The 13,712-nt window shown below is 40.8% G+C and overlaps 1 protein-coding gene across 2 annotated transcripts in view; it reads left to right on the top strand.

Annotated features, from left to right (window-relative positions):
* Positions 1–2,096: 2,096 nt before the first annotated feature.
* The window catches only part of LOC308306997 (ankyrin repeat and IBR domain-containing protein 1-like), a 50,573-nt gene continuing 38,957 nt past the window's right edge, over positions 2,097–13,712 (top strand). Inside the window, exons 1-6 of one of the 2 annotated variants that reach the window (XM_080752061.1) lie at positions 2,097–2,248; positions 4,501–4,784; positions 5,975–6,275; positions 7,398–7,580; positions 10,191–10,308; positions 12,083–12,291. In XM_080752061.1, coding sequence (XP_080608187.1) covers positions 4,597–4,784; positions 5,975–6,275; positions 7,398–7,580; positions 10,191–10,308; positions 12,083–12,291 — 999 coding nt within the window. In that variant the 5' untranslated portion in view covers positions 2,097–2,248; positions 4,501–4,596. Of the gene's footprint in view, positions 2,249–4,208; positions 4,325–4,500; positions 4,785–5,974; positions 6,276–7,397; positions 7,581–10,190; positions 10,309–12,082; positions 12,292–13,712 lie in introns of those variants that run through there. The other variant, XM_080752062.1, reaches the window with a different exon arrangement.

Below are 13,712 nucleotides of genomic sequence, written 5' to 3' on the forward strand. Positions count from 1 at the left end.
ACATTTGTCACATTACAAATATATTACAAAACTCGATGCTCACTTTAAAACCTCTTCTTGTAGTACAGGATACTTTCTCAACTTCTGGGCAATTCAGTGGAAACCTTTATATTTCCTTTACATTATTTAGTAGGCTACAATATTTAGTTGCCATATAGGTCTACAATTGGGAAGGAAAATTATTGTATCGAATAAGTTTTATTTCATATGCCTACACAGTCTACACTGAATTCACTTCAAGTTAGCCTATGGGCGGCTGGAAACTTGTAATAGAGTGATAGACTAATGCCTCATTCACACTACAGATATATAGTTGAACGTTTTGCCTGGTAATTCAATGTAATCTCAATGGAAACCAGCTTTAAAGGCTGGATTCCAAGGACAGCCGACATGCCCAGCCTTTAAAGCTGGTTTCCATTGAGATTACATTGAATTACCAAGCAAAACGTTCAACTATCTGTAGTGTGAATGAGGCATATGCCCACCTCACCCTTTTCCGCTGTATATCTAAGCCCAATAGGCCTCCCCTTTGTAAATAGCCTATCGATTATAGGCTGTTTTCTTCTTTCTTTAATTTTTCTTCTTTATGACTATTTTTTTCTTTTGCTATTGATATAGTGTGTTCTATCCTCTGCCATTCAATGTTATATGAGATACAAGGTCTCCTTGGCTTTTAGTTGACCTTGTTGTACCAGTGAACTGAAACTGTAGGCCTACCTTTACTAATAATGTCTTCAATCAATCAATCTCTCTCTCTCTCTCTCTCTCTCAATTGTATAACCTGCTTCTCTTGTCAATAGGCTAACTTACATTCTGGGGTGAGAAGGGCCTTGGCGTATTTTTATGTCGTTTCTACACGATTTCCTAAGTTATCGGACATAGTCTTCTCTTATCTGTGAACAGCGCAGCAAGTCGTTAATCAGTCTGCCAATAAAAGATAAAGTCCTTTCCTCGAGTGGTATCCTCTGCTGCTTTTTTTTATTTTTTATTACTGAAACCTGGCAACCCACAGGGCTGGGGGCCGGTTGATCTACAAGCTCACAACGCGAAGAGAGGCGTGTATGTCACAGTATGTGAATCAAGAGTAAGATTCACAGTGAACATATTTAACTCAAATCTTTGCTTCTGGCCTGGGGGTCCCTGGAACAAAATATTTTGAGATGGTTGTCCGTGACATAGAATTCATAAGTCCGTGACCAAATAGCCTACATCGAATTTTGGGGGTCCTTGACATGACAAAGTTTGAGGACCACTAGAAAACTGTTAGGATTTAGAAGACTGTCGACATTTGTACAGAATCAGTTGTTCTCAAACTTTGTCATGTCAAGGACCCCCCAAATTATATTTTGTATTAGGCCGGGGACCCCCATCTCAAAATATTTTGTTCCGGGGACCCCCAGGCCAGAAGCAAATTCACTCTCTGGCTCATGCTAGAAGATGCAGAATAGAATATAATCTATTCTAAAAATACACGCCGCGAGGAGTGGATGCGACCCGGTGCGTGGCTCACGTGGCGCCACCTACTGGATGCTAACCTCTGGCGTCACTGCAGTCACCAGGCTTTCAAAAGACAATAAAGATGGGATTTATGGTTCTTTGAAGTGAGCCGGATCTGGGATCCGTTCCTTTAAAGTGCCGTTCAAAAGACTGTCTCATTTTAGTTATTTAGTTACTTTAGTTATTTAGTTACTTTGTAGATTTTGATTATAATTACAAATCACTTCAACCCTATATACATGTTGGCCATACATTTCCGCCATTTGAAAATAGACAATCTACTTAAGCTCGAGCTTGTAGATCTGCAATTTTCAAATGATTGTTCTACATTTTATTCATTGGAAAACTTGTGAAATGGGACATTCTGCATAACCAACCACTTTTTAAGTACATTTTGATACCGATACTTTGCTACTTTTACTGAAGTACATTTTAATTCCGAACTTCTACTTGGGGAGTAGAATTTACTCCCCCTCATCAAAAAAAGGAATGGCTCCCCTGCGTCTTATCGTTCATTTCAAAGAGCCGTTCAAAAGACTCGATTCGTTCGCGAACGTCCCGTCTCTACAACGAGAGAGAGTTGAGAGACGACAGGGAACAAAAACACCACATCATTGAACACAACATTATCCAAGTACAACCAGAGCCTGTCTTCACTACAAAGAGGCATACATACGTGTGTTGCCGCATGGCAGCTTTAACACACTGTGTCTGAAGTCCACAGTGTTCATATATTACACCCAGGCCCGGGGTAAGTCTCAATTCTTTGTTTATTTCTGAGTTCATCAACTGTGCTAGCTAACTTGGCTACCTAGCGTCGTTAGCATAACATGCTAGCCGAGTCGCTAGCGCCTGCAATGACGTTAGTAGCCTAACCCGGTGGTTTTCAACCTTTTTTCACGTCAAGGTCCGTTATTTATTCGGCGTTTGATCCACGGACCACCGTTTGATGACATTTACCCTGTCAGACCCCAAACTTTGAATATTTTGTTGTCGTTGCATACGATTTTGTCCACAATTCGATCCATGCTGTATTATTGATGTTGGTACCAGGATTCTTGGTACTATAGGAGGAGAGATCAACATGACAACATTGACAAGCCAAAACATTTCTACATTCTCTAATTGTGTAGACTTATTGTACATTAAGTAATGCAGATGTTTAACAATAATGTGACTCTTGAGAGCGCAAAATGACACGGGTCCATTTGGTTTCATTTTACACTCAAGAGTTAAAGCTCTATGAGGTCCATTTGGTTACCAACTCTCCATCATTTAGCTGGGGACTAGCTGTAGTTCAGAGCGCTAGCGAGGTCTCCCCACAAGGAGCACTGGTTGAAAACCACTGAAATATAGGCATCTGTGATGGTTTCTTTATTATTATTATTATTTAGTCACCCAGAGACTTAGGAGACATGTCGGAGTGGCGGGATGTAACCATATAATGGGTTGTCGTCCCGTTGCTTTCATTTCAATTTAACGTTAGCCAGTGATGTGGCTTTACCTGCCTAACTGTGCGTTAGCATGCCATGGATTATTATTACTCGTCATCATCATCTGATCATCTGATCATTACAACAATGATAAATATTGTGTACAGCGCGTCAGACCCAGAAAGGGCCTGGCGATGACACCCATAGTATGCGTTCATCATCAGCTGCTTCCCAGGCGGTCAGTGGCAGCTATGCGGGACAGTCAGGCAGAACATGCATTGTTTTTCCTATCATAACTTGTTAATGTGGTTTAGTCCAGTGTTTCTCAAACTTTCAAATCCCCCCCCAAAGTATCCCACTGAGTCCCTGCAATCCACTTTGAGAACCATGCACTGGTTTAGTCATTGCCTGGCTTTCGGTTACATATTTAACAAGTAGGTCACAGATGGGGCTATTTAACAAGGCGGCATAACATTGGGATTATGTGACAAAAGTGTGCACTGAGTATAATTTCAGACATTGAAGATCAATATCCCAAATGCCTGCCGTTGTGGTGACACAGATTATTATTGCGGCTTAACATTTGCCATCTGACTACACAGACAGGATGCATACAATTTGGATGCTTTACTGTTTGTTTGCTATGCATTATGCAATAATAGACACAATACGTTTTTTAGACACATAACCGAGTGCTGATTATGTCCCATTGTTGTACTAAAGTAAACAAACCAAACCAACCAACCAACCAAATAACAGTTGGGGTTGATTCACATGGGAAGACAATAATCAATAACCCAGAGAGAGTTTGAAACGGGTTATATTCACAATAATGTCTTTCTTTCTTTCTTTCTTTCTTTCTTTCTCAGTCACAGTTTTTCTATTTCTATTGAGCCACCAACGCTATATTTTGTCTAATGTTAGAAACGTAGCAGGTCTCTACAATGTCAGATTTTTATTTGTGGAGTTTCCTGAGGAAGAGTTGCTTTATTGCCAAGCAAGGTACATAATGGCATCCCAACGCCTACACAATCATGGCATATGGTGTAGGTGGACATGATATGCTGACTCTCTGCATGTTATTTTTGTCTTGGAGGCGTCATGCTCCACATTGAGCCCTGGTCGCAGTGGGATGACCATGGTTGGCAGGGAGAGACGGAAGGCCCTGGTGATGCCAGAGGAAGTCTTGTCCCGCGCTCCGCATGAGCTCAGATGGCACATTGTTGATTCACTCGGAAAAATAGACAAAAACAAGGAGGTGATGCCACAGCAATGTGTTGTTTCAGAGCAGCTTGTTCAGCCTGGAAGATGCTGTTGTTGACCTCGTGGTTTCAAATGAGTAGAAAGGATCCGTACTGAAGCTGTAAACAAGATTGAGATTTCTTTAAGAAGTGGTAAAAATACATTATATTTTATTAACATTACCTGAGGAATGAGGATGAGAGAGAGGTCTCGAATATCAGCCTTTTTAATCAAGATTGGATAGGAGTAAATAACACACTCGAAGTTGGACCGAAAATGTATGGGATCTGATTTGAGTTCTTCTCTTCTCGCTGTACGCTTTCCTAAGGATGTTCAGCATGCTGGTCATTTGCACTTGGACAGGTTGAAGACAAATCGAGAGGCTTCTCCCGAAGTCAGAGCTTGGACCCGTGAAGAGGAAGAGATGGGGAATACAGCAACCAAATTTCGCAAAGCTCTCATCAACGGGGATGAGATGTTGGCCTGCCAGCTGTATGAGAGCAACCCACAGTTCAAGGAGGCTTTGGATCCCAACACTACCTATGGAGAGCAGTACCAGCACAACACGCCCCTGCACTACGCTGCCCGGCATGCCATGGCGCGCCTACTCAGGTCAGAAGCTGCTTGTATTACTGATTTTATTTTGTATGCAAACCACATACCAAAACCTCCACCAGCTGTCTGTCTGTCTGTCAGTCTCTCAAACGTCACACGTAACGTTTTTGCCCTACTCATATCTCCGCCACCGTTGCCCCAATCCATGCTAAACTTCGCACACACACTCCTTGGCTACCAAACCACAACCTCCACTCATTTCTCACATGGCCCTCTTCTAGCGCCACCATGAGGCAGATTCTTGCAAAACACATTTTTGGACAGTGCTCTTACAGATTTGGCCCTAAAATCATGCAAAGCTGTACACAGTATCTCTACAGTCATGTCATCAAAATGCATCTGTCCCATCTAGCGCCACCATCTAGCCAATTTTTTAAAAACACATTTTCGGACACTGCTCCTACAGATTTTGCCCTAAAATCACGCAAAATGGTAACCAGTAAGTCATGTCATCAACATGGATCTGTCCCATTTACCATATTCCCTCCTGATTGGCTACCATTGCCTTCTAAAGTTTGTGTATGCGACCTGACCGTCGCTTATCTCCCGATTTAGGGAGTCTTACTGGTAATATATTATTTAGGAAGGGATTTTATAAATATTTTGTAATTTGTTGATCATTTTGAAATCATGAATTGTGTTAATGACATTGCTCATTTATTTATCCTGTCTTTTATAAGGTAGGTCTCTCTATTAGTGTGCTGTTGGTCACATCCAGTACTGTATACTGCCGTGTCAGAGAAAATGCTCTCATGTTATCTACAGGTCTGTTTCTCTACATAACACATGCCCCTCCACACAACCATATGGTAGTGGCACATGGGAGTTCTGCATGCTGTGCTGGGATAGGATGGAACTCCTAGAGCCATCCATTCTGCAGTGCAGACTATCTCCTTTGGCGTGTCTCTTCGTTCACTCCATTTAGCCCCTATTCCCCCATCTCTAATGAGCTTTTTGCGCTCGCTCCATTTTGCATTCCCATTTGAGTTAAACTGACTACTTGATTGGAGGGATGCAAAGTGGTGAAGCAAAAAAGATGACTGCATTGAGGCATGCACATTTTTCAAAATCTATGCCCCTTACCACTAAGAGTGAACTAGAGGGTACATGTGAAGGAACGTGGGTTTTTACAATAAAAGTTTAACTGACTTGCTGTGCTAAATATACCGATTATATTCTCCCCTCAGGTCTTTTCTTTTCAGCAAGGATGGGAACCCCAACAAGCGCAATATGCACAATGAGACCTCCCTGCACCTTCTCTGCATGAGCCCCCTGATTCTAACTGCAGAGGGGGTTCTTCAGCATCGGATCATACGGCCATATGAGGATGAGCATCGTCGGGCTGAGTGCCTTCAGATCATCTTGACGTGGACAGGAGCAAAGCTGGACCAGGGAGAGTATGAGAGTGCTGACATCAATGCCACAGACAACAAGAAGAACACTTGCCTGCACTATGCTGCTGCCTCGGGCATGAAAATATGCGTGGAGGTGAGAGCTTTCATGAAGGGTACCATATGACATGGAAATAACACAGCCTTGCTTGCCTGTAGCTACCGTTCAGTCCATCCTTCGGCAAACCTGTCTTAATTAGTAAGGATTAAAAGGCCGGTGAGTGGGGACAGCGATAGCAGTCAAATAGCCACACTGGGACAGAGGGTAATTTAGTGGTGATGAGGGAGGCTGGTATTCTTGTTAGTACAGATTATTTAATGACCCACTTTTGTCAGCTATGAAGTTTACGTGAGAGTTACAGAGAGAAACAATGGCTCAGCCCTTGGTGAGAAGGGCTTCAGTGAATATGCAATACAACAAAATACTTGACCACTTACATCCTTCGTTGTCCAGGGTACAGGTACCCCAGGCTCTATACCTCCTTTATATGGGGTTGATGTGTGTCTCAGCCATAGCAGTCATAGCAGCTACCGGTCTTAGCCAGGACAACTTAGTTTTTTTTTACAACAAGGGTTCATATTTTAGATGATAATTAGAGAAAAGTAAAGATGGTTGTGCTCAAATGTTTTCATTTACTGCTTTCTATCGATTTAGCGATTTTGATTTCAGTGGGTGGGGGCATGTGTACAAGTGGCTAAATATGTATTATTTTTAGACACAATAAGCTGGCGATTTCTTTATTACTATGTACATTAACACTACTAGCCCCCATAAGTCGCATCTGCCCATGAAAGATTGCGGACGGTGCATCTTGGGAATGTCCTTATTGTGTCTCAAGACATATTAAGCCACTTGTATGCTTCCCCCCACCCTCTGAAATCAAAATTATTAAATCGCTAAAATGGTAGAAAACAGTAAATGAAAACATTTTAACACTCATCTTTTCTTTGCTCTAATTACAATCTAAAATATGAACCCTTATTGTAAAAAAAGAAAAAAAAGAAAGGTGTCCTTTAAGCTCCAATACAGTATGCTTTATATGTGTGGGTTTTAACAATTGCCTATATGACACATACAATTGGATGTATGAGGTGGACTAACCGACTGTGTAGCAAAATAATATTCTCTAGTGGTGTGTTCAGGATGAAATGAAATCATAATTGAGTTAAGTGAACAATCCCTATAATCAAGTTATAATATTCTCCACCCCTCATGCAGTTCCTGGTACAGAGAGACGCAGACCTGTTTGCGGAGAACGAGAACCGTGAGACGCCATGTGACTGTGCAGAGAAGCAACACCACAAGGATCTGGCCCTTAGCCTGGAGTCCCAGATGGTCTTCTCCCTGGCCCCCGAAGCAGAGGCCATTGAGGCCGAGTATGCAGCCCTCGACCGCCGAGAGGTACAACATGAGCCCAAGGGCCTGCACTCAAACTACGTTTTTGGGATGAGGGAAGGGCACAGTAACATTCCTCAATCAGCAGAAATGTAATTATGATTTAAACAGTTCTAGTAACTAGTATGATGTTTTTTTTTAAGTGCTTCACAATGCAATACTGGCATAGACTAGAAATACGTATGCCCGTAAGTTTGTTGCAGCCTTGACAAGTCGCGCACAATGGTTCGTTAGCTACCCTTTAGTGTTTCCTAAGTACCCACCATAAACCGCCTGGAGAGATGGCAGTGAGAAATCAGCCTGAGAGTGGCTGTCCTGCTGATACTTAATAAATAATTTCTTTCTTTTAACCCAAATCATCCAGTGGGATGACTTGGACCCTTTTGTGAGCCCAAGGGCCTGCACTCAAACTACGTTTTTGGGATGAGGGAAGGGCACAGTAACATTCCTCAATCAGCAGAAATGTAATTATGATTTAAACAGTTCTAGTAACTAGTATGATGTTTTTTTTTAAGTGCTTCACAATGCAATACTGGCATAGACTAGAAATACGTATGCCCTTCGATTCACTATATGCCCACAGTTTTCCAAATTATGTTTAGAATCATTAACTAAAGTAAATGTGATCAAAATGTGTTTAATGTAAACAAAGAATCTGAATGCTAGTGTAGGCAATGATCCACTTATATTGCCTTCTGAGAAATATGGCTGTGGTTCGAAGATGTCCCTATCTCCTTCCTGGGCACACTATGCAATATTAGCAATATGTGTGATATGACCCCCGAAATGTCTATCCAAAAAGAATCTGGCTCTCCCAGAACTCTGGTGGAGGCTGTCTTTGGTCACAAAGGCACTAAGTCAGCCACCGGTGAACATCTCATACTAAGCATTCCAAGACATTCTGGCTCTCTACAACATAACTCTTCCACAATTATGATGTTTTGTCTGGGACAGCATTATCATCACATAAAAAAGTCGACTGCATAACTCAGACGGCAACGACGACAGGCACATTACTGTCGACTGGTGAGAGATATGACCCTTAACACACTATAAAGTTGAGCGCTGTAGTTGTATTAAAGAGGGTCTCTAAAACCATTCCGAAATCAATTAATATTTCAAGCTAAATCCCTGCAGCATCTGGTAACAGTTTTAAAACGATACTTTTAACTTTGTCTACACAATAATTGTTTAATTAATAATTGAAAAATTACTGTGAATATGTGGGTGTTTAAGATAAAAGGTTTGTGAAACAGTCCTTATCTGTACCTGATGTTTTTCTCCCTTGTCCCTAAGAGTTGTAACTGCCCTACTATAATATTACGTACAGCAGTTCATTGCTGTAGTTATTCTGTTGAGTAAGTAAGATGTCATAACATAGTTGTTGTTTGGGTATTTGTCACTGTACATTTGCACATACATGGAATTTGTCATAGGCTACATGCAATTAACCATGCAGCAGTTTATTTCACTCTATGAAATCTTAAAGCACAAACACTTGCAGTGCAGCTATGCCTTACTAGACTTGGGCTAATGTTCAGTTAATAGCATAAAATGTAGGACAGTAAACTAAAGTTGGTCTTTTAGACTCATTAATTTAAAGGAGCTCAATATGACTGCTGATAAAGACCCGCTATCAAAGGCTGAGCGACTGCTCTTTTACCTCACATTCATCATTTAACAATGAATCCATATTTTGGAACAAATTGGTCATCAACAAAGGAGATGAACTTTAGTACACGATCACAATGCTTCCGTTATTGATTGTGTTATCGACAGTCTGCTTGCCGCCTTGCGTAATGGATATAAAAGGCAGCCGGCAAAGTCTTTTCTGTGTCATGAAGTCTGCAGTCCTTCTGTGTCTTGTTAGAACTGACGAGGTTATCTATTGGACAGCATTCCAGCGGCCTACTTGTTTCTTGAAAGCAGCTGACCGCTTTATAGTGCAGGTTTGTGCTTGGTAGACTTTTACACACGTGCACAGATTATCAGTGTTAATGTTTGCTATGAGGCATGGGATTTCTTATCACCATTTTGTTATCTAAGTGGGTCTGTGTTTACACCAGTGCTGGTTGACTTGACTTGGAAAAGCTGTCTTGCTTATTTTGATACTTACACTCCTGCTACTCTCTCTCTGCCTTATTTTTCGTATCTCAAGGCCTATCACAAATATTACATAATCACAATTATTTGAGACAATCGTCATAATTGTTTTCATATACGTATGTTGAGAAATGTAAAAAACAATAGTGGAAATAGCAGATCTACAAGCTCGTCGTGATGCACTATAAAATTTCTTTATGTATGAAGTTATTAAATGGGTCAGCCATTTCTTTGTATAGTTATTTGTCATATTTGCCCTGTGCAACTTCAAATCCTAAAAGCCAAACAGAAATGTAATATTTATTCATATATTCCAGCGTAATCCAGAAACTCGTTAATCATAATTATTTGTGTGACAATTAATCGTCAGGTAAAATGTTATCATAGATTTGTAACAGCCCTAATCTCACACTCTGCAACTCTGTCTCCCCTCCCCTTCTGCCTTCCACCCTCTCCCTGTCTTTGTTTTCCTTGTCCTTCTTTCTGCCCTTGGTCCTCTCCTCTCCCTTCCAGCTGTACGAGGGCCTAAGGCCACAGGAACTGAGGAGATTGAAGGACATGCTGATAGTGGAAACTGCCGACATGCTCCAAGCCCCACTCTTCACTGCAGAAGCGCTGCTGCGGGCCCATGGTACTGTTAGGAACACACACACGGATGCACAGCGCTAGGCTTCATGCAAAACAAGGAACATACACATCATGGAACATACACTCAATTTGTAAACACAAGCACTGCTAAGCATAAGTGTACTCTCACAATCACACAAAACCTAACCTTAAAGAAGTAAGGCTACTTGTTAAAAGCTTGTTTTTAATATATATACCGGTAATAAGATAACATGCAGCTTTAAACACTTTAAATACACACACACACACACACACACACACACACACACACACACACACACACACACACACACACACACACACACACACACACACACACACACAGGCATGCACACCTGTGTCCCTGTGCTTGAATAAAACTATATTTTTATGTTTATCATTTCATACTGTTACATACCTAGTCACACACAAAGCGTGCATCCAAGAGACTAAATCTAAATCCTGAGGTGTTTTCAATTCACCGTTGAGAAATAGCATTTTGACACATTCCCTGTGCCCCCAGACATCAACCATTAGCCTTGAATTACCCCTGTGATGTTTCTCTAACTTGGCCGTGGTCAAATAGCTGAATTTCTTTTTTTAGTGCGGGTTTTCAGCGATATGTCATGGTTTTGATTTGTTTTGGCCTTCACAGCCAGTTCTCAAACATAGCTTAACTCTGTCTGGATAAAATGATGTGTTGAGAGTTAAAAAAATGTGTCACTGTTTTGATTTGATTTACAGTCCTGTGCACTGAGTTGCTTGCACCGAGTTGCTGGCTGGTAAAAGGGTGTTCTACATATAAGACAGGCTCCAGGGAGGTTGACCCCAGGATGTTGCTATATTTATTCACCTATATTAATGGAGAACTGCCTGACAGCGATGGAACTTTTGTTTTTTTACTCTGGGAATTGGGTTTTTTACACTGTCATCTCATTTATCTTTAATGGAGAGTAATTTGTTTCCTCATTTGCTAAAATATTTCATTTTTCCAGTGTCCTGATTACATCAATTGTTGCTTTCTCTCTTTCTTTTCTTGCTGACTTTCTTTCTCATTCCTGGGATGCCACATCTTTGGGCTCTAATGGAATTGCTCATGCATGGTTTATTGAGGTCTATTTTGAAAGCCCTGTTAATGGCCCAAAGCATGCCGCGATACGGTCAGATTCACAGATTTGCAGTTGGAGGTGGGTGAGGGAAATTGTTGCTTTGTTATCTAAAATAAGTAATTTAACTCCATTTGACTGGTGGGTAAATTTGTCATTACGCTCATAATGACCTCATTTCAAAAGATGACCGGGTCATGTGTCTTGTTCTAGGACAGGACTTTTTCAGGGGGAGAATTGGGACTCTGGTAAACTCCTGAACTCATTTAACATTTACAATGACATATTGTCCATTCTCAGAATATAGTACATGGCTGAATTCTTACTCAAAAAACAAATTAGCAATTGACAATGTGATGAAGCCATAAGGTCAGCATTTCCAAAGGATTTTTAAAAGCTTATGGCAGCGTTGTTGTTTGATATTGGTCTTATGTATGTTTAGGAAGATTAAAGACTCCATGAGTAGACAACCTTCAGAATGATCATACTGTTCAGAAGTGTGCATTCAGAAGTCACAGAAGAACAACAGACCCCTTGGTTTATGATTGAATAGATACTTTTGGTCTCCTTTCATCATCATCTTCTCGATCTCCAGATCACCTTTGAAAATATTTGTCTACGCTTCATCTGCCAACTCTAGTCTCTTTTTTCTATTTCTCTTTCTCTCTCTTCTATTTCTCTCTCTCCTCTCAGACTGGGACAGAGAGAAGCTTCTAGAAGCCTGGATGACCAATGCAGAGGACTGCTGCCAGCGTTCGGGTGTACATATGCCCAACCCACCCCCTAGTGGCTACAATGCCTGGGACACGTTGCCCTCGCCTCGGACGCCCCGTACCACCCGGTCCTCCGTCACTTCTCCAGACCAGATCAGCCTTACCCCAGCGGATGAGGACTCCACTATGGTGAGATGTCTTCAGGGTGCTAATGGCTTTTATCACCCAAAATGTTTACCTTTTTTTTTAATTTTTTATAATAGCATATATTTTACCCAGCATGAGAACATTCCATAACCCTATTTTTTCTAATCATAGCAATCATGTATAAAGGTGAATACAAGTTTTCATTTTACAGTGCAGCCTATCTTGGTAAAGATAAAGTGTGATAAGACACAATGTTTTGAATTATACATTTTAGATAATTAGAAATCGAAAATGAAAGCAGTCTGTTATCAATGTGTGGTATATCTGCAATCTAAGTGTTTCAATTGTTATCAAGTGTATCTAACCTAGGTAGGAGTAGTTAATGCAAGTTAATTGAAGTTGGCACCATGCAGCTGTATTATCTAGGAAACTAAATATTGAATCTAGACTATTTTGGCAGCACGCCTATATTACTCGGATAGGGATCAGTGAAAACTATTTGGACAACCCCACATTATTACAAATAAACTCAAGTGAGATTACGAAGGGAAAAAAAACAATTTTACAAGCAGTTAATGTAAGTGCAAGTGACACAGTAGATTTTGTTTTTGTGACAAAAGCTCTACACAAGAATGCTAGACACAACTGGATGCAAAGCTCCTTACACCGCTGTTGTAAGGATGTATAGGGTGATCACATAGCTGAAGGATCCCACAAAAAATAAAAAGGCAATAAAAAAGTAGCCGGCTGGAGATGTGCCAGCGCTTGTGGAACACCATGGTCTGTGTTTATGAGAGGTTTTATTAATGATAATAGCAAGTCATGCGGTTCCCCTCAAACATGTATAAAAAGCGGATCAGAGCCAATAATATGCATACTATTATACTACCAGTAGAACAACCTAGTACTACAAATCAATACCATACAGCACAAGCCTTGTTGTCTTTAATTATTCAAATAAAAAGCATCCTCTTCACAATCTACCAAATAACACTATTGATAAATGATGGTATAGGCTGTCACAGACTGGATTTTTATCAGTTAGTTTATGATGATATACTATATGTTGAGTGTGTCTGACAGTACACTTTATTGTGAGGCTGACAAGGCAAGTCTTGAAAGTTGCTGTGCCAATCGACCAGTTCTTCTCGAGGGCCTGCTCAAAGGTTACAGTTGATTATATCACAATGAGCCCTTTCATGAATCAATAGATACATTGTTGAGCTACAATGGCTTCCTCTGTGTCCATTGTTATTCTATGTCTTTCAATATAACAAGACCAAAATGTGTATCTCTCTTTGTATCTGTTGTCTGTATTTTGAGTATCAGTGGGTGTGGGGAAAAGATATCCTTAGCTCAAGTAGTGATCACAGGGAGCTACATGAAAGATCTTCTTGTCATGGTCTTGGATTTGGCAAAGTCCTTTATCTTTGTGGGCACACATTATTTGATACTTTATTTAT

This window comes from Nannobrachium achirus, assembly GCF_963921795.1.
Source record: "Nannobrachium achirus genome assembly, chromosome: 2".
Classification (NCBI taxonomy): domain Eukaryota; kingdom Metazoa; phylum Chordata; class Actinopteri; order Myctophiformes; family Myctophidae; genus Nannobrachium; species Nannobrachium achirus.